We start from the raw sequence: 25,348 nt of genomic DNA on the forward strand, positions 1-25,348 counted from the left end.
CAGGAAGCATTTAAGATGGTTTATGATTAAGAACTACAGTTACAATAACCAGGGAAATAATAGCAGAATAAAACAAACAAGAGGGAACAGAAAGAGAAACATTTACTTAGTCATTTAAGTACGTATTTTCACATGACCCTGGTCATCCCAGCAACTCTCAAGAATAAAGGTTGTACCTCCATTTTCATTTGTTGCTGAAATATTGGCTGAGTGGGTTCGGGGAAAATGCCAAGATCCCATGGCATTTGTAAGCATAAAAACCCAGACTTAATGCCATGAGATAAGCTGTATCAGAAATGAAGCCTGAGGAAAGTACAAGCAGTTAAGCAAACCACATTGCTCTGGACTTCCTGGCAACCAAGCCAAAGATAGAAAAATGAAGGCTTACATAGTTCTTACTGGGAACGATGATGATGATGATAATAATAATAATACACCCACTAGTTCAGTGGTCAGCAAACTGTGGCTCTTTAGCCCCTTGAGTGTGGCTCTTCCACAAAATACCACAGCCTGGGCGAGTCTATTTTGAAGAAATGGTGTTAGAAGAAGTTTAAGTTTAAAAAATTTGGCTCTCAAATAAATTTCAATCATTGTACTGTTGATATTTGGCTTTGACTAATGAATTTGCCGACCACTGCACTAGTTCATCAGAGTTCCAAACTTTTCTCATGGTCCTTTGTCCCAAGGAAATTTAGCAGAAGGGACCATTATCCACCCTGACTCTCTTTATTGGGAAGGCAGAAATGTTGCGAAGGATACCACTTACAGAAACCCTTCATGATAAAGAAGCAAGGGTAAAATACAGCCATGGCTCTATAAAGGCATGTCTAGGAGGCCAGAGGCATGCTCTCCAGATCTCTGGGGACCCACCTCTGCCCTCCACCTTTGAGCACAGTGCCATCACCAACTGCCATGTTAAGAAGGGACTGTAGGAGGTGCAGCAGTGGCCATGGGCCATCCCAAAGACCTCTAGAATTCAAAGCACTTACTTTGAATGATAGATCCACAAGAAAGAGCCTTCTGGGCTAAAAGCAAAGGGGAAAGAAAAACATATCATGTTACTTTTAATTCTGAGAAAAGCTATTTTGCAGCCATTATCACTGAAGCCCCGGGCTGAGTTGAGAGCCTGGTTTTAGCTACTCCTAGGTTTCCACCTTCCTCTGAGTTAAAACCAATGACCTCAGGATAATGGGAAGTTGCACTGCAGTCACGTCAGTATTTACCCAGTAAGGAAGTCTCTGGAGACTCAAGTCTTAGTAAATAAAAAAGACAGCTCTTCATTGTGGCTTCATCGAGGGAGAGAGGCTCACAAATGGCTTTCCTCCTGCCATCTCCTCAGGAACACCACAGCCCAGCCACCCCTCACCCAGGGTTTACTTTCCCTCAGAAAACAAAATGACTGCAGAGCCTAATGCCACATCCAGCTCAGAGCTTCAGAGACACACTGCTCCACCCTCATCTAGAAACTTGGACTAAGAGCTGGAGGGTGTGCACAGCACAGTTCCTAGTACACACAAACCAACACTCAGTAACTGGTAGCTGCTATCAGCATGATCGCCATCATCATCATCATTCTTTTACTGTAACTGTGGCCACATCAAAGTTTCCTCTGGCTCTAAAATTCTAAGATTTTTTTTTTTCCATCCAGCATCAAATCAAACGCTGTCCTGGGTGACATTAGTTCCGATGCACTGCTGACAGCAGCTTTATTTACTAATCGTTTGATTGTTCAGTTATTTTAAAATCCTTTTTAGCCCATCACTGCCCACCTGTCTAAGGTTAGTGCACTCAGCTCATCTCAAATCACCACTCAGCCAGTTCTGCTGCCCTTTAAGCCCCTTGCAGGTATTCAAGTAGACTCTGCACATTGAAGAATGATGTGGCCACAGTCTGGGTGCCACATGGCCTGAAGAGCAGCCAGAACCTGCCCGACTACCCTCTTTATGGGATGCTATTACCAATATGCACATTTGTGCCTTTGGCTCCAATAATTTAATTTGTGAACCCTCAAAATATGGAAACACAACTCTGGCTGCAATTCAAAGCACCATGGTCATCCAATCAAGCATTCACAGCTTGAAGGTTACCTAAACAAGCATCCTAACTCAGGCAGGACCCCCAAAGGTTACTTGTTCTGTTGGATTCTTGGAACTGCTAGAGCTTCCTGCCATCTGCCAAAACCCCTGTCCTAGTCTGCCTCTGGAGGAGAGGACGATGGTGATGGTGATTATGATGAAGATGAAAATTGCAGCTTGCATCTCTTAAGTGCTTATTAAGTTCCAGATATTGCCCCACCTGCTTTATACTCAATATCTTATTTAATCCTCCCAACAAACCTATGAAGCAGGTACTGTTACTATCACCATTTTTAAGTATATAGATAGATAGATAGATAGATAGATATAGATACAGATATAGATATAGATAATATTGAGTTTTTACAGAGAGGAAGGGAGGATAGAGTTAGAAACATCGATGAGAGAGAAACATCAATCAGCTGCCTCCTGCACACCTCCTACTGAGGATGTGCCTGCAACCAAGGTACATGCCCTTGACTGGAATCGAACCTGGGATCCTTCAGTCGGAAGGCCGATGGTTTATCCATTGAGCCAAACCAGTCAGGGCACTGCCACCATTTTTACAAATAGAGAAAATGAGGAACAGAGTGGCTGTGTAAATTGCCCAAAGTCACCGAGGGGATAAGTGGTGGCACAGAATCAGCCCAGGCAGCCCTCACTCCAAACTCAGCCCTGGAGTACCTAAGCAGGCTCAGGGTCCCTTCATCTAACTCTGATTCATCTTTTCTTTGGACTAAGTACCCCCAGTTTCCTCAATTTGAAAGACCTGGTTTGTAGGCCTCCTAACTTGGTCACACTCATATTGTTTTTCTTGCAATGAGTTGTTCAGAATGACACTCCCAAAGCAGTTAGATTATGCAGCACCTCAGGGTGTAGGGGGAAGACTCCCCAATTCTGGAGCAATTCTTCTACTGATGGACCTCAAGGTGCAGTTCCTTTTTTGGTAGCCACAATGGTCCTGTTGGCTCATCTTAGAATTTAAGAATTGGAAGACATTCACGTGTTAATCCAGGCTGTCATGGTGAAATATGGGGGCTACTAAAACACTTCACCATGAGTATATTAACAGTGCCCGGACAGCATTCCCTGCCTAGAGCTAGCTGTACTATGGACCTCTTGGACGAGCTATACCAGGGCCTTTGAAGTCAAAGGCATCATGCATTTTTGCAGCTGCTTGTGGAGCCCTCTTTCTATCAGAAGCCTCTCCAGCTGGAATCTCTGAGGCATTGTAGTTTCCAGAAGCACAGAAGCAGTGTTTTTGGGTGAATGCACTCGGGAATGTTTCATTCCCTTTACTTTCCAGAGTTAAAAAAGAAAAGAAAGGAAGTTTCAGCCAGGCACAAATGAATCACCAATGATTCAAGTGTATTTTGCAACAAAAGTCAACAACTTGAATTGCTCCATTAAACTCTGCAAATATCCAGGATTGCAAAAACCAGGGTGGATTTCTTATGGAATCTGTGTCTGAAATTTCTTAAAGGTAATTTCTATATCTGGCCATATGTATTATTCTAAAGTACATTTTGGGCTTAATAAGACCTTACTATTTCTGTGCTTAGCCTGTCCAGAACTGCCTAAGTACAAAAATCAAGACATTGGGAACATGGCAGGACGGAAGATAGTGAATTAGCCAGAAGGCACCTGGAGCTCGAAGGCTTATAAAGACAGTCCAAGGTTCAGGGACACCAGGAGGGTGGAATCTCTTCGTGATGGTTTCAGTTAAATCTGCCTTTAATTCAACTTGGTGGCTTGGCTAACACTAGCAGATCAGAGTCACTTTCATCTACATCATTTCAAAGTATTTCATAATTACCTGTTGATATATTCCCAAAACACAACAATTACAGTTGAGGCAACCAGCATCGACAGAATCACTTTTCCTTTGACATTCATTATTTTCTCCTGGGAAAAGAAAAAAAGGGGGGGGAAATAGACTCAATAAATCCAGAGCAAGACGGTTTTTAAGAAATGCTTCCACCTATATCCTCTCTAAAAGGAAATGTTTATGAATATTTAACTAGAGCTAAGGAGTGTGCTCTACCTTAAATTGCATAGGTCTGCAATGGCAAATCAGGCCAGGTTGATGAATTGACAGGGCTCTTCTGCTGGGAAGGACACTAAGGCCATTCTGGGGCTCAGAGGGATAAGTACCTGGACTATCATGAGGCCCACCATGAATGGGGAACATGGGGGAGTAACTGGAAGTGATTCCCATGGCTGCCAGCTGCCGGTACTCAGATCACCCACCTCTCGGCAAGTGACTGCAAGGAACCATCCATTTCCTGGCTTTGATTCCCTTAATATATTGACTACATGCCCTGTGCTCAGAGGGGAAACCGCTCAGTCCTTGACAATGTAGGCTCACGCACTTCCTGCCCCCCACCCCGCAGCCTTTCCCCTCCACATCCACAGCAAGTAAATGACTGGTGCATAGTAAGTGCATAAGTATTTCTTGATTGCTGCATGAAATTGTGGTTGAGGGGGTAAGGGTGCTGGGTAGGGAACAGCAGGTTGGGAAGTACTTTAATTCGGGTGGCTGAGGAAGATCTCACTGGGGAAGTGACTAAGCTTCTGAAGGAATGAAGACGAATGGAGAGGGGTGAAAAGTGTGCCATGAGAAGGGATAAGAATATTTTGGAGAGCAACTATGACAGGAGAAAAAGCTTCTTGTGTTTGAATAAAAGACAAAAGCAAAAACCTAAATGAGAAAGTTCTCTCACCTTAGTAGCTGGAACAAGGGCGGGGTGGACAGGGCAGACAGAGCCTGGGAAGGTGTGGAAAGGGGTTTGAGGACCCACAAAAGCATCTAAAGCTGGCTATCAACTGATCTAACTCCCACTGGAGCTGGGGAGTGCTGGGGTGGGGAATGAATGTGGAGGCAAGGCAGACCTGGGAAAGTGAGGCGGCAGGTTATTCCAGTGGCCTGTGCTATAAATGAGAGAAGTCAATTATACTTTGGAGAGAGAAGTGTGGATAATGGTCAAACACATGGAGGCAGCGACTGGAGACCGAGCTCCAATACACATGAAACCGGGACCCTGAACACGTGGCAGTCCCTTATCCATGTCTCCAAAAAGCTCTGAAAACCAAAACATTTTTTGTAATTCAATTGGCATCATGGCCCTCAATGACATGAGGCTATTTGTAATCCTTAGCCCGCTGAGCGAGACAGTTTAAACGTCTCTTTCCATAAATATTGGTGCATTTTATTATTTGGTGCTGCTGCACTAGGGGTCTCACATAATATATGATATATAATCTGCACCACAAAAATTCTGCACTCCAGCCCCTAGGGTTTCAGAAAAAGGATTATGGACTTGTAACAGATCATATTAAATTGGTTTCGTCGTCTCTAAAATGGGGATAAAAATGGCCATGATTGCAAGAGATAATGTCCATGAAATACTTAGTATTGTGCCCAGAACCATATAAATGTACAAAAAAATGCTCATTCTTTTTACTGGTGGTCATAAAACAGGCTGCCGGGAGGACCCAGTGCCCGGTATTTAGCAAGAGCTCAAAACATATTTGATGGAGAGGAATGAGGGTTTTGAAATAAGTAAAGTGCGGGGAGATGTAGATTAGGGACTCTAAAAGTTTATCCATCTGTTCTATGCTGCAGTCCCACGAATAGCTCCTCAGGAGTGGGAGACTTCGGTTTTCTTTGGTTAAGGTGGGGCCCTGCTACAACACCCTGCCTCTGCTGAGGAGGCCATCACACTGCCGGATGTGTGGCCTGGCCTTTATCAACCCACCTGCTGAGGATCAAATGCAATTTTCTCCCAGAATGAGAAACATGAGACAGAGAAGCACACAAACTCTCATGGTACAGAACACCGAGGCCTTCGACACAACCCCTAATCGCCTCTCCATGCAAAGTGTTTTATGATTTTTCATTTTGCCAATTAGCATCAGAAATAATTCATGAAGCCCTTTCTTTCTGGACTTCATAGATTGCTTGCATTGGCCATCCATCATGATTGGAAGCTACCCAAAGGAGCCAATATCGCATCCTTTAGTGAAGCACTAGAAGTGGGTGTAGATGTGATTCCCGGGATCTGGAATGCACATCTCAGAGAAGGAAGGGTTGGCAGGGTGGCCAATGCGTCTTTTAAAACATTTTCCTATTTCTCTCTGGACAAAAATGAGGCATTTGGCAGCTAGCACGTGGTCTAAACGTCTTTCTCTTATGTGTTTGTCTCTCAGAATTTTCAAAACTGGGTAATTCTGAAGATGGGTGGTTGAATACCTTAGCCACCAACTAGGAAACATGAGGTTGCTTCTAAATTCCTCATTTAAGGGGTAGAGCGCAGAAATAGGATTGCTGAATATTGACACCTGCCTCACGTGGGAGCGTGTAACTGGGTCAGCTGGCCCCCAACCCTGAGAGGACTTGGTGAACTCAGCCAGACCCAGACTCACCAGAGCCCTCCTACCATCTCTCAGGCCCTTGTCAGGTGCTCCCGGTTTCTCTCTGAATCCATCCTACCTCCCACTGGGCTGCTCCTGGGCCCCTCCCAGAACTCAGCCCCTGCACAGGTTCACAAATGAAACCATACACACACCCCACTCCACCCCCAACCCCACCCCCACCTACCCTCACCCCCACCTCCACCTCCTGGAACACATGCAGATTGTGCTAAAAACCTGGGGGCATTTCTAAGGGCAGGGTCACTTTGGAAAGCCTGTTATTCTCCACCTTCCCAGCTTTACCCTCCTCATCTTCCTTTTCCGCTTCTATTTCCCTAGAGTGGCTCATAAATTAATCCTTCCTTACCCTCCCCCCCATCTGTCCCATACAGAACAAACACACACACACACACACACACACACACACACACACACACACATACACACATACAACTTTGTTCTGTGATTCCAAACAGAAATCCTCTCTGAAAGGAATTGGAGTGGACTGTGGACCTTGTTTTCTTCATCTCATGTCAGGGGAAAGGTGAAGCCCTGGAAAAGCCATTATCTCCGGGAGCCTGAATTGCAGGGGGACAGCAGTAGCAGAGGAAGCCAAACCTTCCCGCAGCTGAAGAATCTTTCTCTGCCCGTGGCTCCTCCCCCAGCCCTGGACCCCCATCCCCTACTCTCTCCAGCCTCACTCACTCCCCGATGATGGAGATGGAGTCAAAGATTCTGAGTGACAAGTTGTGAACAGGTTGAAGGGTGGGGGATGCGAGGAGAATTGGGCATTAAAGACCTTGGGAAAAGGTCCTCCACACCCTCCACTCAATGTTTAAATTCCATATCAGCAGTCCTGGCCATAGGCCTTGGGCAAGTTTTCCAACTCTCTGAGCCTCTAGTCACACACAAAACAATGCAGCATCAAGCACCCTCCTCTGGGGGGTCTCAAAAGTTCAAAAGGAGACCTAGGAGACCGGGGTAGGAAGCACATTGTGCGCGGGGGTCAGTAATCGCTCCACCAATGGCAGCCACAGTGATGACACTTTTTAATGTGTGGCTCTGGAGCCAGAGAGGTGGCTTCATCTGAGAGGCGGTGGGCCCCCAGGGCAGCATCACACAGAAGCTCAAGGCAAGCCCATCCCCATTCTCACTGTGACTTGTGACAGCTCCGCTCACCACCGCCCAGGACTCAGGGCTCAGCTGCTCCCTGTATTTGCTCCACTGCCTGGAACTCAGGTTGGGCGGGGAAGGAAGCTGAGGCTAACCTTCATTGGAAACTGGGGTCAGGGGTTTCTCTGGCCTTTGTCTCCTCATCCCTGAAACAAGTCATTGGGAACTAACTTTCCATAAGAGACTTTCCTAATTGACCCAGGCCCTGGATGAGAAGTCAGCCACGGCTGGAAGTTTCATTATAAGAGGGTAGTTCACTTAGCCACCTGGAGCACATCTCGCTGCAATGGCCCCATAGATTCCTTGAAGTACCGATCAAATGATAACATTATTGACCAACCGGAGTTGAGCCAAGAGGCCTACTTACCCAGAAGCCAATAAAGCCTGACATCAGGCCCTTTGCAGAGTGGGTCAGGGGGCGGGGATTGGGGGGAGGGGGGGCTTAATGCTTCCCAGAAGTGAGGAATGTCCCTGCCTGGGGGAGTCACTTCAGCCTTGGGGCTTGGTCTGGGGCTGCACACCCGCCTGGGTCCCTGTAACAACTGAATCTAGGTGGACCTTGAAACACACAGGAGCCTTTCCTTTAATCAAAAGGAGAAAAAGCTGAACAAATGCTGCTCTGCTACCTGCTCAGGGGCCTTGATGGTCATGACCTCAAGCCCACACCCTTCAGACAACCCCATCCAGGATCAAGAGTTCAGTTGTCTGGTGCTCTGGCCTGAAGCTACCCGAGCAAGAAACTGCCAAAAGGCTTCCAGATGAGGCACCACCAATAACAAGTTGTGAAGCTGAAGGAAACTTTTCTAAACGCTCAGTAATAAAAAGCAACCGCTGATGAACCACTGCTAGAGGCAAAACTGGCTTGTCCTTCTTTTGTCTCTATTAAAAATGATACTACAAAATCACTGTCGGACAAGGCAATGCAAGAGTGTGCAGCCAAAATATGACTGGTGCATTAGGCACCTAAGTAATGTTAGTTATTTTTACATTGTTTTCACATTATTTTATGATGATGTTGTTGTCTGGATTTTGTCCTATTGGGAGTATCTGTCAGTTTTTGTAATTTTTGTGATATGTCTGCTCATATTCTAAATAAAATTGACCCTTGAACAATGCAGGGATTAGGGTGCTGAATCCCTGCAGCTGAAAATCTGCATATAACTTTTGACTCCCCCAAAACTTAACTACTCATAGCCTACTATTGATGGAAACCTTACCAATTACATAAACAGCTAACATGTATTTGTATATGTATTATATACTGTATTCTTACAATAAGTAGAGAAAAGAAAATGTTAAGAAAATATGTTTACAGTATTTATTGGGGGGGAAAATCCATGTATTAGTTGACCTACACAATTCAAAACTTTGTTGTTCAAGGGTCAATTATATCCATTTCCATTACTAATACTGTATTTGTAATTTTTCATTCTTTTTCTAAAGAAAATCCTGAAAACTGAATAAGCTTCAGCCCTAACAACACTTGGATGCTCTCAGACTAAACTAGGCCAGGCTCTGGGCTAACCCTTTGTCAGCAGTTTCTCAAGGTAAGCCTCACAGCAACCCTGTGAAGTTACTCTAGAATTATCCCCATTTTAAATATATGAAAATAGAGGCTCAGAGAGGTTAAGTAACTTGCCCAATGTCACACAGCATGAAGTGGTAGAGCCGGGACTCAGGTCCAGATCCAGGACATTAGCCTCCAGTGCCCGCCATTTTCACCACTCTGTTCTCAGAAAACCTGAGGGCTTACAATGGACTAATCATTCAAGTCTCTTTGGGGCATTCTCTCTTTTTGCCTCTCATGATTATCACATAGTAATTGGCCCAAAGCTAGCCAATCAGGGGCTAGCCTCACTGAGGGGCTGGCTTCCCCTTTGACCTGCTGGTGAGCACTGGCTCCTCTGCCATTCCCAGGCATCTCCTATGTGCCTGGTACAGGTCTTCCTCACTCACTCACTCACTCACTCCATCTGTTCATCCCTCCTCATGGTCAGTGTCGCGGCTTTTTCACTGAGGAAACTGAGCTTTGGCGGAGGCTGAGATGGCAGGCTCACCCAGAAGGAGATGCCAATTTGAAAAGCAGACCCTATGACTCCCAGGCCCAGCTCCTGACAGGGGGCTGTTGCTGGAGCTGAAGAGGAAGAGTGCTGCTTTACCCCTAAACTTCTCTAAATGGGTGGGTGTAGGCCCTGGCCGGGAAGCTAAACTGGCTAAAGTGTTGTCCCAATACACCAAGGTTTTGTGTTCGATCCTCATCAGGGCACATAGAGGAATCAAACAATGAATGCATAAATAATTGGAACAAGTCAATCTCTCTCTCACTGTCTCCTTTCTCTCTAAAATAAATAATTAAATGTGTACATAAATAAATAAATTGGTGGGTATTATAGGGAAATGCTCCCCATTGGAAGAAACACGGTATAATTCCTGGGAAAAAGAGTGCATAGAAGGCTGTTCCCAGTTACATTTTTCTTTATGAGGGTCAAGGTAAACACAGACGGAGGAAACTAACAGACAAGTCTCAGACTAAATACAAGGCTAAGTGTCACTCCAGCCATCACAAACAATACAACCTGCTCTCTGAGATACATCTTGTCGTACCTTTTCTTGAGTCTCTTCTGAAATCTGAAGCTTAGATCCAGCGAGCTTTGCCTTGCTGCATGACACCAACATTGTGCAAGGGTTTTTCCAAGAGAAATAAGGTAAAGTAAACAAAGAGTCTATTGCACGGAGAGGGCTCCACATCCCCCTACGTGCCCCCTGCACTGTCACTCTGCATTCTGCATTGAAAACCCCAGGCTGCAGCCATAGCCCCTAGAGGTCCTTCCAGGGGAAGCCAAATCCAGGAAAACTTACAGAGATGTCCCTGAGCCAACATCCACTAGCTCCCTCTTCTAGATCCCATGCCAGGGACAGAAGGACTTTGGCTTCTTCTAGAACTACTGAGAGGGGGACCAGCAAGAAGTTAGGGGAGAGCGAGGGTCCTCCCCCAGGTAGACCCTCACTGCTGCCTGCTCAGTTCCCGCAGTGACTCCAACAAGGCAGAAGTAAATCATTCCAACATTTCACATACCTCATCGTCTGCTTCTCTCCCCTCAGAGTAAAAGGCAAAATAACAAAGTCCTGTTGAGCTCCGCCGTTCTACAGGAGGCAGGGCTGGGAGGAAGGGAAGGTGCTGTGGTCCAACTCCTGTCAAAAGAATAAACAGCTGTTTCAGGAAGAGTGGGGCAGACAAATCCCAGAGCAGCCAGAGGCTTTGTTCCCTGCTAGCCCTGGGAAATAGCTGTTTATCAGACTGTTGACTAAGAGCCACATGCCAAGGCAGAGCATATTTCTCTCTGGGCCCATGAACAGCCCGGCCTCCTTCGGCAAGTGGAACTACAGGTCCAAACTAGGCCTGCTGCCGGAGGAGGGAAGGCCACCACCCCAGAGAGGGACACACAGGCCGCCCACGTCACCACTCCTTGGCAAAACTGGGAACTGTACTGAACCCAAACAACCCTGAGTGACTACTATTAGGAACAGCCAATGGAGATATAAAATCAAACTAAACTAAACTAAAATAAGCTTTTAAATGTAGAGGAGTGGGTGAAATACAATGTCCTCAAGACTGTCGCTGAAATGCTGCCTACATATTCCTCAGAGGGAAGTCTGGCCTCCGCATCCTTTAGGCCCGCGGTCGCCAACCAGTGGTCTGCGGACCACGGGTGGTCCGTGAGGTCCACAAGGCTGGCGACCGCTGCTTTAGACTTTGGAGGCTGTTTTGTTTGAACACATTTTTTTAGAATGTTATGAGTGAGATCTTCCGCTTTGCAAAGCGAGCTAGAAGAACTTTAAAAGGCCAACTTGCTCTTTGGCTGAATAATGCTTAACCCTTTCCACACCCACCTCCTGCTCCCAAAATAGAATTTTCCAACTGGACCGGACCATAAAGCAGTGCATTTACAAACACCGCAGGAAACCTCTTAAAAACACATGAAGTCATTCTCAGAATTCCGCCGTGTGAAACGAAGGTCAGCGGAGTGCTGTGGCCGAAGCAGGGAAGTGAAGCCCCCTTACGCCTCCCCTCCCAAGTAGCCGGGACAGCTCTCAGGAGTACAGTCTGGAAACCCCAGACTAAGAAGAGGGGACCAAAACCCGACAGGAAGGAGCCAAGGACTGGCCACCCCCACCCCTAAGGGCTGCCTAATCCAGCACCTTCCCACCTCTTCTCCAAAGCAAATTTCACAGCTCCTCCCCTGGGCGGGAGCTGGTTGACCAGGACCTTTAGGGTCTGGAAATTCTAACGACTTGCTTAAATCCTTCCTGCTGGTATCTATCAAAACTGAACAAATGCATACCCATGACCCAGTCATTCCACTCTAGGCCTACATTGCAAATAAAACTCACATAAGCTTACCAAGAGACATGGACTGGAACATTAATAGGGCACGCAAAACTGAAAGCAACCCCAGGCCCTCCGTGGAACAGATCCAGCTTTCCGCCCCACCCCCACAGGCCCTATTTCATTCTTCCTGAAGCTTTGGTCCTCCTCTCCCTCCTCTTCCCCTATGTGAGGGAGGTTGCTCAATTCAGTGGCTAGTCTTGTGAGGACCATTCCTGGGGGCATCTCTGCCGTGGCAGCCTGTAGGCCTGCTGCTTCTAGAAGAATGTGCCTGACAAATGTATTGTGGTTTCCTTGCAATCAAGCAAAATTTGCTTTTTGTAACACTAGTTCCTCATCCCAGGCTCCTATGGCCACCCAGCACACACCCTGTTTTAAGGGTACAGCCTTGTCAAAGGATAGTTCAAAGAACTAAGCCTGGACAACACAAGGGAGAAATACTAATATTTGATGCCCTTTTTCTCTTCTTTGGATTTCACTTGGTGGGCCCTACAGAGATTATTGCTCTTCATGACAAAGCCAATGAGTTTCATGCTGAGAACTGTGAAGTTGTTGCAGGGTCAGCGGATTCCCCACTAGAACCATCTAGCCTGGATCACCACACTGAAGGAGAATGGCTGTTCCGGCCACATGAACATCACACTGCTGTCAGATTTGACTAAAAAGACTTCCCGAGACTAAGGTGTGCTGTTAGAAGGTCTTACACTAAGAGGTCTCTTCCTAACTGACCCCAATGGAGTCATCAAGCATTTGAATGCCAATGATCTCCCAGTGGGTCTCTGCTTGATGAAAGCATTCCAGTTTGTGGGAGTCCACAGAGAAGTCTACTTAGCAAACTGGACCCTGGATTCTCCTACGATCAAGCCATGTCCGACTGCTTCTAAAGAATACTTGGAGAAGGAGAACATCTGTGTGCACCTACAGCTTCTCAAAAGAACCACAGTTGAAAGTTACTTTTAGCATTGCAATGACGATTACGTAGAGAAAGCAAAAAATAAATAAACAATGCTTGCATTCATAAATATTACTCTCAATGTTTTGCTTTTGTATTACTGGCTATGGCTTTTAAACATGGTTAGTTATCAAAACCAAAACAAAGCTCCAAAAAGCAGATCCTTTGTGATCACATTGGGATTCGACACACAGCACTGAGAATGAACCAGCGACAGCTACTAACATCAACAGAATGAGCCGAAACTGGTTTGGCTCAGTGGACAGAGCATCGGCCTGGGGACTGAAAGGTCCTGTCAAGGGCACGTACCTTGGTTGCAGGTACATCCCCGATGGGGGGTATGCAGGAGGCGGCTAATCGATGTTTCTCTCTCATCGATGTTTATAACTCTCTATCCCTCTCCCTTTCTCTCTGTAGAAGATCAAAAAAAAATTAAAAAAAAAATAAAAAAAAAAAAAAAAATATATATATATATATATATATATATATATATATATATATATATATATATATATATTAAAACAAAAACAACAGGATGGATGTCACACACACACAGCATTGAGTGAAAGAAGCCCCGGATGGTTCTGTTTTTTTAAAGTTCAAAAATAGGCAAACCATATCTATGGTATTAGAAGTCAGGGTGGGGGAGGGGACTGATCATGTTGTTTCTTGAGTATGCCCACTTACTCATCACACATGGGACTTTTCCATGTCTATGTTAAAAACAAAAATGGCCAGGGACCTTCCTACTGAAAGCTGCCTTCTCTCGGGCGTTCTGTCTTCCCCTGACACTAGCTCAAGGGCCACAGGATAATGGACAGCCCTGCCTTTTCCTCACTGTGTGCACCAATACCAAGCACCTTACTAAGGTTCAGGGAAGATCTGTTGCACTAATCCATCCATGAATCTGGACTTAAGTTCAATGCAATAGCGAAGATAACAGAGTTTGGAGGAGGAGCTGGGCTAAGATAAACTGGTCCCTTTGATAATGGGTCAGATGGGTCTCCCCTTTTGTCAGCCTCTCCTTTTCTGAGTGATCCTTGGATCACCCACCGGTGGTCAGGGAACAAGGGAGGCTCTGGCAGCCTCGGTGTCTTGCTCACTGTCACCAGCTGTGTGTCTGGCATTGCTCTTTCCCTCAGCTGTGTCCAGAGGACATTCTAGAGGCAGTGGACTCCATGCTGTTTAAACACAGCTGGACAGAGCCTGCAAACTTGAAGGCAGTAAATTGAACTAGAGTATCCAACCTGATCTTCCTCCTTCCCTGACATACTCTCATGCTCAGATTCCCCAAAAAGGAGCACATGCTTTTGGCTATTCCTTAAGTGAGAGGCAGAGAACCACAGCAAATGAGCCTTGGCCATATAGCCAGAGGCCAGAGGCTGTCCAGGTAAGAGCTGAGCAAGGTGCCTGGCAGGGGGCAGGGCTGACTCATCTCATCATTCTAACCTTATCATTTGATGAGTCACTAAGGCCCCCTCCAGTCTAAACAGTCAGCATTCAGTATCTGCCCAACTGCCAGACCCCAAGTCAAACAATTGAGGGGCCTGGGAGTTGCGGCCAAGGAGGCTATGGTCTGGGTGTGGGGCACCCTGGCTTGCATCCCAGACAACCTCTTGTTGGGGGAAATGAAGTCAAGATCCCCACCTAGCTTACCCGTGAGGATACCGGGATTACTGTTCTTGGCAAAGAACATACAGACCAAACGGTGTAGGCCGTTGCTATTTATTTAATTGTAAACATATTTAGGGCAGCCACCAAGGACACGTTGGCTGATGCTTGCCTGTGATGGAGCAGTTTGGTTGGTTTCCTCCTCTGTGTCGGGGATAACTATCATCCCCACCTCTCGAGGTGCATGAGGGGTGGCAGATTCGGTGCTTACAAGCAGACACCCTCAGGCCAGGCTGGCTGGATTTGCGTCCCCAGCTCTGCCTCTTATGCCATGCAATCCTGGGTAACTTAACTTTTCAGTGCCTCTGTTTTTACATCTGAAGCCAGGTGGAGGTTGCAGTGGGTCAGGGAATGAACCTCGGGTGAGGGAGTGATGTCAGTAAGTGTAAGGGTGACAGCCAGAGAGGTCTCAGAGGAAAAGACAGATGACTCCAGAGAAAACTGTGGGCAGTGGGAATGCCTTGATGAGACAGAGTCAAGGATAGAAAGGCTTTGGAGATTCAGAGGAGGGAAAGGACAGAGAGGAAGATCAGCCCTTTGGGGGGAGGTTGGAGGGGTTCCCTAAGATGGGCAGAAGGTGCTTTCCCTTGTGCAAAACAAAGATACAGAATGGGAGGGTTGGTGATAAGTCTGGGGGACAAAGTAGGCAGTTGACAAGTTCTAATTCAGAGCTATTGAAGTATGGAGACAAAGTGAGTGGGGTGTGCAGGTGGCAGAGAAGCTGGGGGATGTGCAGAATCATCACCAGGAACCTTGAATCCCCACTATGCTGAGGAATCTGCATCTCATCCTGATAGTGCTGGGACCCCTTCAGTGACATCAGGCCAGGGTAATGACATGATTTGTTTTATTTAGAAGAATTAGGTGGCTGCAGGCTGAGTGTGGGTGGGAGAAGGAAAATCTCCAGCTAAGGAAACTAGCCAGGGGACTGCTGGCTGATGTCCAGGTGAAGGAGTGGAGACCTGAACCCGGGGACTGAGGTGGGAAACAGCAGCATTGAGAGAAATGAAGGAAGGGGCATCTTGAGACCTGGAGTTACATGAATCAATTAGCTTTCAAACTGGGCATCAATGTCACCTTTTTGGTGAGAACTTCCTGGATTTAGAATGACTTGCCTTTTGTACTTTCCTTATTTATATTTTAAATTTCTTTCTTCCTCTACCAAAATGTCAATGCCATGGGCGGATACTTTTGTACCACTTGAAAGTACCTATTATAGCACCTGGCTCTCATACATCTCTGTAGGCTAAATGCATGCCTAGTACAGTGCTTGGCACCTAACCGTTCAGTACATGTGAACTACTTTTAAAATTGACGGCAATAATAATATCAACAATAATAGTGAGTAGTGGGATCCAGAGAGTGAAACAGACATGAGTCTAGTCCAGTGCTACTCAAAGTGTGGCTCCAGAAGGCATCACCTGGGAGCCTGAGAATTAGAGATCAAGCCTACCCAGCCCCAACCAATCAGACCGCGCAGAGTAGGCCCAGGAATCTGTCTGCCGAGGTCTCCAAAGGATCCCAAAGCTCACTGAAGTTTGCCCAACTGCCTGGGCTGGTTACCAGGTTTCTGATTGAAGTGGGAGAGTGGATGGCATTGCTGGTCACTGGAAAATGGAGTGGAAGGGATTGGAAGTGGGGGAAAACTGATGAGTTCCTTCCTACATGTGTTGAGTTTGAAGAACCTGCTGGGGCCAGTCAGCTCAGCAGAGACATCCTAGAGAGACAACCAGGGTGGAGCCCGATTTGGAAGTTGCCAGCAGAAGGCAAGAGTGGGCAGGTCTGACGTGGGCTGATTGAGGGCAAAGCGGGGCATCCTTAACGGGCACCTCCCTGAAACCTGAGTGAGTGGCACAGCCTAGAAGCAGGACCAGAACAAGAGGGCGAAGACTAGAAAGGCTGCCAGGACACAGCGTGAGGGCTGCAGGGCAGAGTTGGTAAGCTGCACTTTGGTCCAGTCTAGGTTCTGAGCTTGCGTGCCTGCCCTCGCAGCACTCTATCAGACCACTTGTGGCCTTGTTTGCCTATGGAGGAGAGAAGGAGGCCTAGATATGTGCTGGCAAGGGTGCAGTGATCTAAGAACCCCAAGGACTGCCAGGCAATCAGAGGTGTGGCACACACATAAATTCTATTCCCTGCTCTGCCCCCAGCTCCAGGTGCCTCTCTGCTACGCCTGGTTGATTCCCACCCACCGCCTCTGGTGGATGGAAAGGTTGAACTAGTGTGTCTTACTCTGCATTGTATCCCAGTTCTGGGGTTCATATCACCTTTCACACCCAGCCACAGACTCCACATGGAGACCCCCTGCAGAGGAGCTGGCACGTGATGAGGCTCTTGTGGAGAAGTCAGGAGAGGAGAGCGTGGCTTTGGGTGGAGACCAGAAGGACTGCCTAACCCTAGGCTTACCCAGCTACCATCAGAACTGCTGAGAGTCAAGTTCTAGAGAAGCCTTCTCCCCAGCTAAAAGGCCTGGCGCCAGCCAGGGGCATTTCACATAGCGGAAGTGAAAATTTTCAGCTGTTTCCTGTCCTCCCTCCCAGAGGCAGGTTCAGGCTCTCAAGGAGGCCAGCTCCCAGTCCCTGCGCCCCTCTGGCTGTCCAATGGTACCGTCTTCTGGGTCAAATCCTATTGCCCCTACTTTCTTACTGTGTGACTGTGGATAAATCATTTCATTCTCTCTGAGCCTCTGTTTACTTATCTGTGAACCGGGGAGAATAATTCCTACTTCTTGGTTGTTGAAAGGATGACCAATAACATCTGTAAAGTGTCTAGCACCTACTAGGTACTTAGAAAGAAGCAACTTGTATTATTATCACTGGTGCCTAAGAGACGGGACTGTCTCCACCTCCTCATGGGGCAGGAGGCAGGCTCCCATAGAAGTTAGAGATAGGCCTGGGTGTTGGCGAAATGCATGACCTTGGACAATCACTTAAGTCTTCTGGGCTCTAAACTGAGAATAACAATGCCTCTCTTAGACCACAGTAAATGAGATGGTCACATAAAGTGCTTGGCATGGGGCCTGGTATTGGAGTAAGTAGCCCATAAATTGTAGCTATTCAATTTCCATTAATGATTATTTCAGAACTCTCCACCTCACAGGCTCTGGCACCACTTTTCTGTGTCCACAAAGAGTCCACTATGTTCCCGTCTCCTTTGTACAAGGTGTTTTCAAATCCTCCTGCCAGCTGGAGCCTACAATAACCTGTGAGGCTGGGTGGGCGCTTCTCTTACCACATGCACAGGAGCCGGGTGACTTGCCCACGGTGACTTAGCTGGGGTCTGTAGCCACAGATTTCTCCAATCTCCTCCTGCCCCACAGAAAATCTGCTCGTCATTGATTCAGAGTTGAGGGGAGTAATGTGTTAATTTGCTTATTCATTCATTCAATAGATATTTCTTTAATATAGGCACCTATCATGTGCCAGGCACCATTCAGACTGCTAGGTCCACAAGGATCGGCTAATATGGCCTCTAGTGGGAAGCTGAGCCCAGAACACAACTTTCCCGACACCAAACGCATGCAAACTGAGGTCAATGTCCTGTGACCCCCAGGCATTCAGGCCTCCCTACTCTAAGCTCCATGGACTTCTGGAGGACTCAGAGGGCAGCCGCACATGCCACCTTGCCCACGTGGCTGGAGGTCACTCTCCTCTCAAGCATGTCCTCAATCTTCTGAACGACTTTGTGTTATAGATGAGAAAACTGAGGCACCAAGGAAAGCAAATGACCTACCCAGGCCACTCAGCAATGACAGGAGGAGCCCGGGACGGATGTCCAGGTATGACATCTCTCCATGACATCTCTTAACCACAGCACAGGAAACTGATGAGTGCAGGGACAGGGCTGGGGGCCTACAGCCAACGGTCTTCTTCCAGAGTTCCCTTATCTGGACCCACCTGAAAACCCTCCAGAAGCAACTGCCAGGGTGGCCACAAGACTTCACTTCCCCACCCACACTGCTGTTGAATGAGTTGGGGAATGCCACAGAAATGCCACAGGAAAAGGGTGAGCATTGTGTGTGGACTGCAGATATTCAATTCAGAAAGAACATCCCTTACTGAAACACAAACATAAAATAGCTCAGAAATGGAGTAAAAACACCAAAATATGTGCCCCACTTAGGAAACATCACATGGGTCTGTTCTGAAAAATGTAGTGTGCAAACCCTGATTGGACCCCACTGCCTCTGCCTTCCCCATGGGTCTAGCACCTAGAGCTCTTGGCAGTCTCACCTGCTCTCTTTTCACGGCTGCTGCATTCTTTGCTGAGACACTGGCAGTTGTAGGTGCCTTATTGTTCCTCTGCCGAGCACTTGGGGCTGAGAGGTGGCTTTGGACCTTTTCCTCTCTCCACGTGTTTCTCGGCAGTCAGTGGAAAGCCTAGAGACTGTTTTGTCTGTGCAACCAGGTTGGTGACTGCAGCAGCTTGCAGAATCGATGTTAGTATGCTAGGCACAGGGGAAATACTCTACCCGGGGTACTCCTAATGTACTACCACACATTTCCGGCTCTCCACCTTCACAGAAGGGTGTCATTTTCTGGCTTCCTTGTGGTTGGGTAGGCCCATGTGACTAGTCTGACTAATAGGGTAAGCCCAAGCATTTGATTGCCAGTGAAAGACCTTCTAGGGCTCTCTTTCTCTCTGCCATGGAGTACATTCAAGAAGGTGATTGCTCCATCAGCCTGGCTCCTTAAATGAAGACCCAGCTGATCCAGGATGCTCATATTAATTAAAATCAGAAATGAACTTTTGTGGATTTGTCCTCTAAGATTTAGGGGTTGTTGTCTGTTACTGCAGCATAACCTACTCCATCCATCTTACACAGAGTAGGATATTCTCTAGATATTAGTCTACCCACTTCCCTATAAAACCTTTACCCTCTTCATCATGAGAACCCTGCAAGAATAAAGGAAAGTGAAGTAGAGGCAAGAACACTTTCCCATTGTCCTGTAGAACTGTTTTCTCCTTAAGTCCCAAAGATGGATGGACATTCAGTCAAATTTTAAAAGAGTGAGAAGGAAGTTCAGAATGTTGTTCTCTCTGGGCCTCATTTTCCTATGAAATAGGAAACCGGATGATGCAGGATGAGAACAGGTGGGGCTAGGAGCCTCCCAGGTTAGGAGCAGATGCCATGAGCACTGAGAGACAAGACACGAGGACACTGACCAGGGACCAGGACACAGGGTGCCAAGCAGCCCTGCGACTCTGATGAGGTTGTAACAGAGCAACTACACAATCCCATTCAGCATCCCAGGGACAGTGGCAGAGATGGCAATCCGCTGGATTCATTGGCAGTTAGAGACTGACTTGGGGAGGGAAGGTGCAGAAAGTTAAGGAGGGAGATGTGGCTAATGAGGGACATATGATTTAACTCGCTGATGGAAAGGAAGGAGGGGTAGCTTACAGGGTCCATGTCAAGTAGATTCTACCAGAACCCCCATTTTACAGGGGAGAAAACCGAGGCTCAGAGAGGGGATATCTCTTGCCCGTGCTCAGCTAGCTAAGGTCAGAGCCAGAAGCGACCCAAGTTGGGCTGACACAAAAGCATAGTGTACTCTTAGCCAGAAGCCATTTCACTCTCTCTAGCCCTTCATCAGGCTGTAGTCCTACATCTTTCATTCTATCTTTAATTGTGAACTCCTGAAGAGCAGAAATCTATAATAATAATAATAATAATAATAATAATAATAATAGTAGCAGCAGCAGCAGCAAGAGCTACCATTTATTGAATGCTTACTACATGCCAGGCCATATTCTAAGCACTTTACACTCATTATTCAAGTCTCACTAAACTCTGTGAGGTAAGTTCTGGAATCATCCCCATTTTACAGATGAGGAAGCAACTCAGTTTGAGCTGAAATTATAATGAACATAATTCATTAATATTATAACTATCTAGTTCAATATGACTCATTTCCTCTATAATCCCATTTTATTTTTCCATTTTGAAACACTGTCAGAAGGGGTCTGTCTGCAGGCTTCATCAGATGTGAAAGGAGTCCACAGCACTATGAAGGTTAGGCACCCCTGGGAGGCAAGTACTAGGATTCCAGGGGCAGAATTCTGTCTCCCATCTCTGCCACAGAACCTGGAGCTCCTGGCTGGTACTGCATAAGAGACCCTATCCCATCTTCATGCAAGGATGGGAGTGAATATTAGTTACTTTAACCCACCCACACATCATAAATACACAAATAGCATGAATATTTTTATTTCAGCAGTGTGAGCCCATGTTTGATATTCATCATAATATACAAGTTATTTCTTTCCCCAGCTGAAAAACAATGTTAGCCCCCAGTATACTAATTAGAAAAGCATTAGTTGTTGATCGCAAATTGGCATAACAGGAGGGTTTGCAGCAGCCGCCTCTGGCTATGATGCTGGCTGGCCCCCACCCCAGGCTCTGCATCCTTGAGAGCTGATTGGCTGACCTCACCCCACTGTACTTGCTTTCTTAGCATCTGCACACTGGTTTAGTCCAGGTGGTGCTCACATAGTATCCCCTACTGTATATGAAAGATGCAAAATTATACACAGACTATGATCTAAAGTTTATAAAGTAAATTCCAGACATCCAAACAGATACACCAATCACAAACCAGGCAGAGCCCTCTGGATTTCAGACAACCCGGGCTATTGCGAGACTCAGAGACAAGGCAGCCGGGGCCAGTGCTGCCTGTTCAGACCAGATAGCTGCTCTTCTTGCCAGTTGGCCAGGACCAAGGGCTGAGCCTCAGGACAACCGGGTACCTGTCTTGGCACTGCCCTGATAGGCTGTTTGACCTCTGTAAGTTGTTGACAATATGAGCCTTGGCTATCTTATCCTCCAAATATGGGGCTGTACCAGATCCAACTCTAGTCAACAAACAACCACAAAGCACCCACTGTGTGCCTGACACTGTGAGGAATGCGGAGGAGCTAACATTCTAGTCGGGGATCCTGGCCAGGAAGCAATTAGCTATTACACACGGCAGAAAGAAGTAAGTCTGAGTGGAGACGGATGGCCCATGTTGTGCTCTGGGGCCACAGAGGATGGAGTCAGCGGTTTTGCATGGGGCTGTGCAGCCGGCTTCAAAGAGGAAGAGGCTATTTTTGAACTGGGCCTCAAAGCATGATAAAAGTTCTGTGGGGGGGTTGAAGGGCAAGCACCTGTACATGCAGGGAGCTGAAATGGTGAGCACCGCAGAGGCCAGTGTGGACTGTGGAGCTGAGGGGTCCAGTCCTGGTCACATTCACATGCCCCGTTTTGGAGATGAAGGAAGAATCCTGTATTTTTAACAAGCCCCCAAAGTGGTTCCAACATGTGGACAGTGGCTGCTTTGAGTTGAGATGAAAATAAATAAGTGTACAAAAATGAACTTGGCCGAAACTGGTTTGGCTCAGTGGTAGAGCGTCGGTCTGCGGACTGAAAGGTCCCGGGTTCGATTCCAGTCAAGGGCATGTACATTGGTTGCGGGCACATCCCGGTGGGGGATGTGCAAGAGGCAGCTGGTCAATGTTTCTCTCTCATCGACGTTTCTAGCTCTCTATCTCTCTCCCTTCCTCTCTGTAAAAAATCAATAAAAATATATATTTTTAAAATTTTAAAATAAAATAAAATAAATGAGCTTGACCCCAGGCAAGTCCTTCTTTCTCAAGATGTCTACCAATATTTCAAGTGCTGGATCAGACTGGTGTTTTTCAGACTGTGAGTCAGAGAACCCCAGAATCTCCCTAGATCTCCCAGAGAGGAGAATTGAAGGTCAAGAGAGCAAATTTCTGAGCCCCTATCCACCCTTCTTAGGTCTTCTCTCCTTTTATCTGCTTGCTATTATACTGTACCCTGTGCTTTTATCTGGTATTTTGTTTGTTGTCAAGTTTCCCTGACTACAAAGAACTTTTAAAACCAATGGCTTGGATGACCCCCAGGAACCCCTAAGGAGAAATTTTTTAATTCCTTAAAGGCAGGAACCTAACTTTGTTGAGTATTTCTCAAACAAGTATGAACAGAGACCATCAGGCTGTTTACCAGAAGCAAGTTATTTTATCATCATAATTTAAAATATTTTGCTGTGATTCAAAAATCCAACGAGTAGAGGGGGGAAATATGGCATAGGAATGCAATGAGACACTATGCAACCTGTAACAAACAATGTTTTTGAAGAATAGTTAATAAAATGGAAAAATTAAGTGAGAAAGTCAGATACAAAATTGTACATAGACTATAATCTCAACTAAGGATGTCACACATCAAAATTATTGGACAAGGGGGTATAGCTCAATGGTAGAGCATTTGACTGCAAAATTATTGGACAGGGTGGTGGTTCCTCAAAAAATTAAACATAGAATTATTATACAATTTAGCAGCCTACTTCTGGGTATATATATGAGAATTCAAAAGAGACTCAAAGAGGTATTTGTATACCAATGCCCAACCAGCATTATTCACAATAGTCAAAAAGGTGGGAAACAACTCCAATGCCCATCGGTGAATGAATGGATAAACAAAATGTGGTACATACATACTTGCAATGAAATCTCATCCAGCCTTTAAAAGGAAGGAAATTCCAACACACCCTTTAACATGGGAAAATTTTGAAGACAGTATGCACAGTGGAATAAGCCATCACAAAAAAAGGACCAAAAATGTCTGATTCTACTTAGATGAGTTACCTAGAGCAGTCCAATTCAGAGACAGAAGAGTTTAAAACTTAACTTTTGTTACGCTATAGGTATTTTACCACAATAAACTACAGTCGTGTGATAATAGTGATGAATTTTGTGCAATGAGATTGTGAGTGATCACTTTATCCTTTCCACCTCTCTGCTCTTTCCAAATGTTCTACAATGAGAATATATTACTTTTAAAACCAAACAAAAAAGCTATTTAATTAAATATATCTGACACTTTCCAAAAAATGCATTGCTGTAATTCATGTAAATGTAAGCAATACTTTCTGTACTCGATTAATAAAAGGATGCCAACTAAAGTATGCCCCAAACCGCTCAGTCAAAAAGAAATGATAGGCAGACTGGTCCTGTTATAATAATGTTATGGTAAGCACCTAAGGGTGTTCATAAGATAGTGGTGTGTTCACCAATTTGGAAGTTACAGAGTATTGGGTGTCCACACAGCAAACATTTCACACAATAATATTTCACACATTAAAGGGGTTTCCTTATGACCATAACATTATTATATCAGGTCCTCCTTCCTAAGATTAGTTGTTCTCGTATATATTTAAATGAATTTCAAATAAAAACGGAACCAAAATAAACCCTCTAACAAGCCTCCCAAGAAACTGCCTGGCTTGAAAAAGTTCAAACTGCAGAGAGAAAGAAAACTACAAAAAAGTGGGGATGGCCAATGTTCTTTTAGGATATTAACTCACTGCAGCTGGGAGTGACACTGTCAGTGAATTTCTGTCCTCCTGTTTCCAGAAAACGTTCTCGTGTGGAATGCATTCAGAAACCAGACGGGGCCCACCACTGGAAACAATGCAAACCCACTTCCTCCAACACACCCTACCCCAGAGAAATGTGGAACTGACATTTATTTATTTATTTATTTATTTAAAATATATTTTATTGATTTTTCACAGAGAGGAAGGGAGAGAGATAGAGAGTTAGAAACATCGATGAGAGAGAATCATCGATCAGCTGCCTCTTGCACACCCCCTACTGGGGATATGCCCACAACCAAGGTACATGCCCTTGACCGGAATCGAACCCGGGACCTTTCAGTCCCCAAGCCAATGCTCTATCCATTGAGCCAAACCGGTTTCGGCAGAAATGTGGAACTGACACTTAAAGAATACTGCTTTGCAGGGTAGCCAGTGTGTTTGCCTGCCAGGGTGCCCTCTGTGTAAGCCACGATGGTTCATCTTCCCTGGCCGCTGGGCCCTCTGCTCTGGGCTGGCTCAAGGGCAGATGGACCAAAAGTAGCCTCCAAGAGGACGACACTGTGGCTGCACCCAAGTGTGGCCTCCCCTTGGTGCCTCAGTGTCCTTATCAAACCAGTGGAAAGAAGGCACGCAGGGTTGTCCTTGCAGGATGGTTGTGAGGGTTAAACGGTGCTGCCTGAGTGTCTGCTAAGATGTTGGATGCATAGTAGGTGCTCATAAACTTCCTTCTTTATGTCCTAGAACAGCGGTCGGCAAACTCATTAGTCAACAGAGCCAAATATCAACAGTATGACGATTGACATTTCTTTTGAGACCCAAATTTTTTTAACTTAAACTATGTGGTAGGTACATTGTTATTAACTTAATGAGGCTATTCCTAAGCTGGCCTTTGCTAAAAACTCAAGGGGCCAAAGAGCCGCATGTGGTTCCCAAACCGCAGTTTGCCGACCACTGTCCTGGAAGTTCACTGTCCAACGTTCACATGTGTCTTGGTGGGGCACTGCAGGGCATTGGCATGTACCAAGTGTAGTTAATGCTGAGTGGCAAATTGCAGGGTTCTGGTAAAACAATGGGGTGGAGAGAGGATCCTTCCTTCAGACCTTAGGTCCAAGGAAGGCCCTGGAGGAGACATGGGAGGGAAGCTCGAGCCTTGGCACTGACTGACAGGCACAGGGCCCTCTCACAGGCAATGTGTGTGAGACCTGAGGGCAGAAAAGAGGGTTCTACTTCAGAGATGGAGAAACAGAGGCTCCCAGAGGTTAACTGGTGTATCAAGGCCACACAGTTAGGAAAC

The 25,348-nt window shown here is 46.2% G+C and overlaps 1 protein-coding gene, 2 long non-coding RNA genes and 1 pseudogene across 11 annotated transcripts in view; 3 read left to right on the plus strand and 1 right to left on the minus strand.

Moving 5' to 3' along the window:
• LOC118716118 overlaps nt 1-7,038 on the plus strand; it is a 63,384-nt gene extending 56,346 nt beyond the window's left edge. The window contains exons 5-6 of one of the 2 annotated variants that reach the window (XR_006741214.1): nt 3,382-3,558; nt 7,026-7,038. This is a non-coding gene — a long non-coding RNA (uncharacterized LOC118716118). Of the gene's footprint in view, nt 1-3,381; nt 3,885-7,025 lie in introns of those variants that run through there. The other variant, XR_006741213.1, reaches the window with a different exon arrangement.
• GGTA1 (glycoprotein alpha-galactosyltransferase 1 (inactive)) overlaps nt 1-25,348 on the minus strand; it is a 66,648-nt gene that overhangs the window by 28,132 nt on the left and 13,168 nt on the right. For 2 of the 8 annotated variants that reach the window (XM_036432874.2, XM_045579878.1), the window contains 3 exons: nt 10,738-10,853; nt 3,892-3,980; nt 990-1,025 (listed from right to left, as the gene is read on the minus strand). In XM_036432874.2, coding sequence (XP_036288767.1) covers nt 990-1,025; nt 3,892-3,971 — 116 coding nt within the window. In that variant the 5' untranslated portion in view covers nt 3,972-3,980; nt 10,738-10,853. Of the gene's footprint in view, nt 1-989; nt 1,026-1,797; nt 2,372-3,891; nt 3,981-9,300; nt 9,388-10,265; nt 10,321-10,737; nt 10,854-14,247; nt 14,253-25,348 lie in introns of those variants that run through there. The other 6 variants (XM_045579881.1, XM_045579880.1, XM_045579883.1 and 3 more) reach the window with 6 other exon arrangements.
• Nucleotides 7,041-9,209, plus strand: LOC118716120. Its single transcript, XR_004987061.1, has 2 exons — nt 7,041-7,245; nt 9,105-9,209. It is a non-coding gene; the product is annotated as an uncharacterized LOC118716120 (long non-coding RNA).
• LOC118716671 lies at nt 11,011-13,008 on the plus strand (annotated as a pseudogene).

Source organism: Pipistrellus kuhlii, unplaced genomic scaffold (assembly GCF_014108245.1).
Source record: "Pipistrellus kuhlii isolate mPipKuh1 unplaced genomic scaffold, mPipKuh1.p scaffold_m20_p_12, whole genome shotgun sequence".
NCBI lineage: Eukaryota > Metazoa > Chordata > Mammalia > Chiroptera > Vespertilionidae > Pipistrellus > Pipistrellus kuhlii.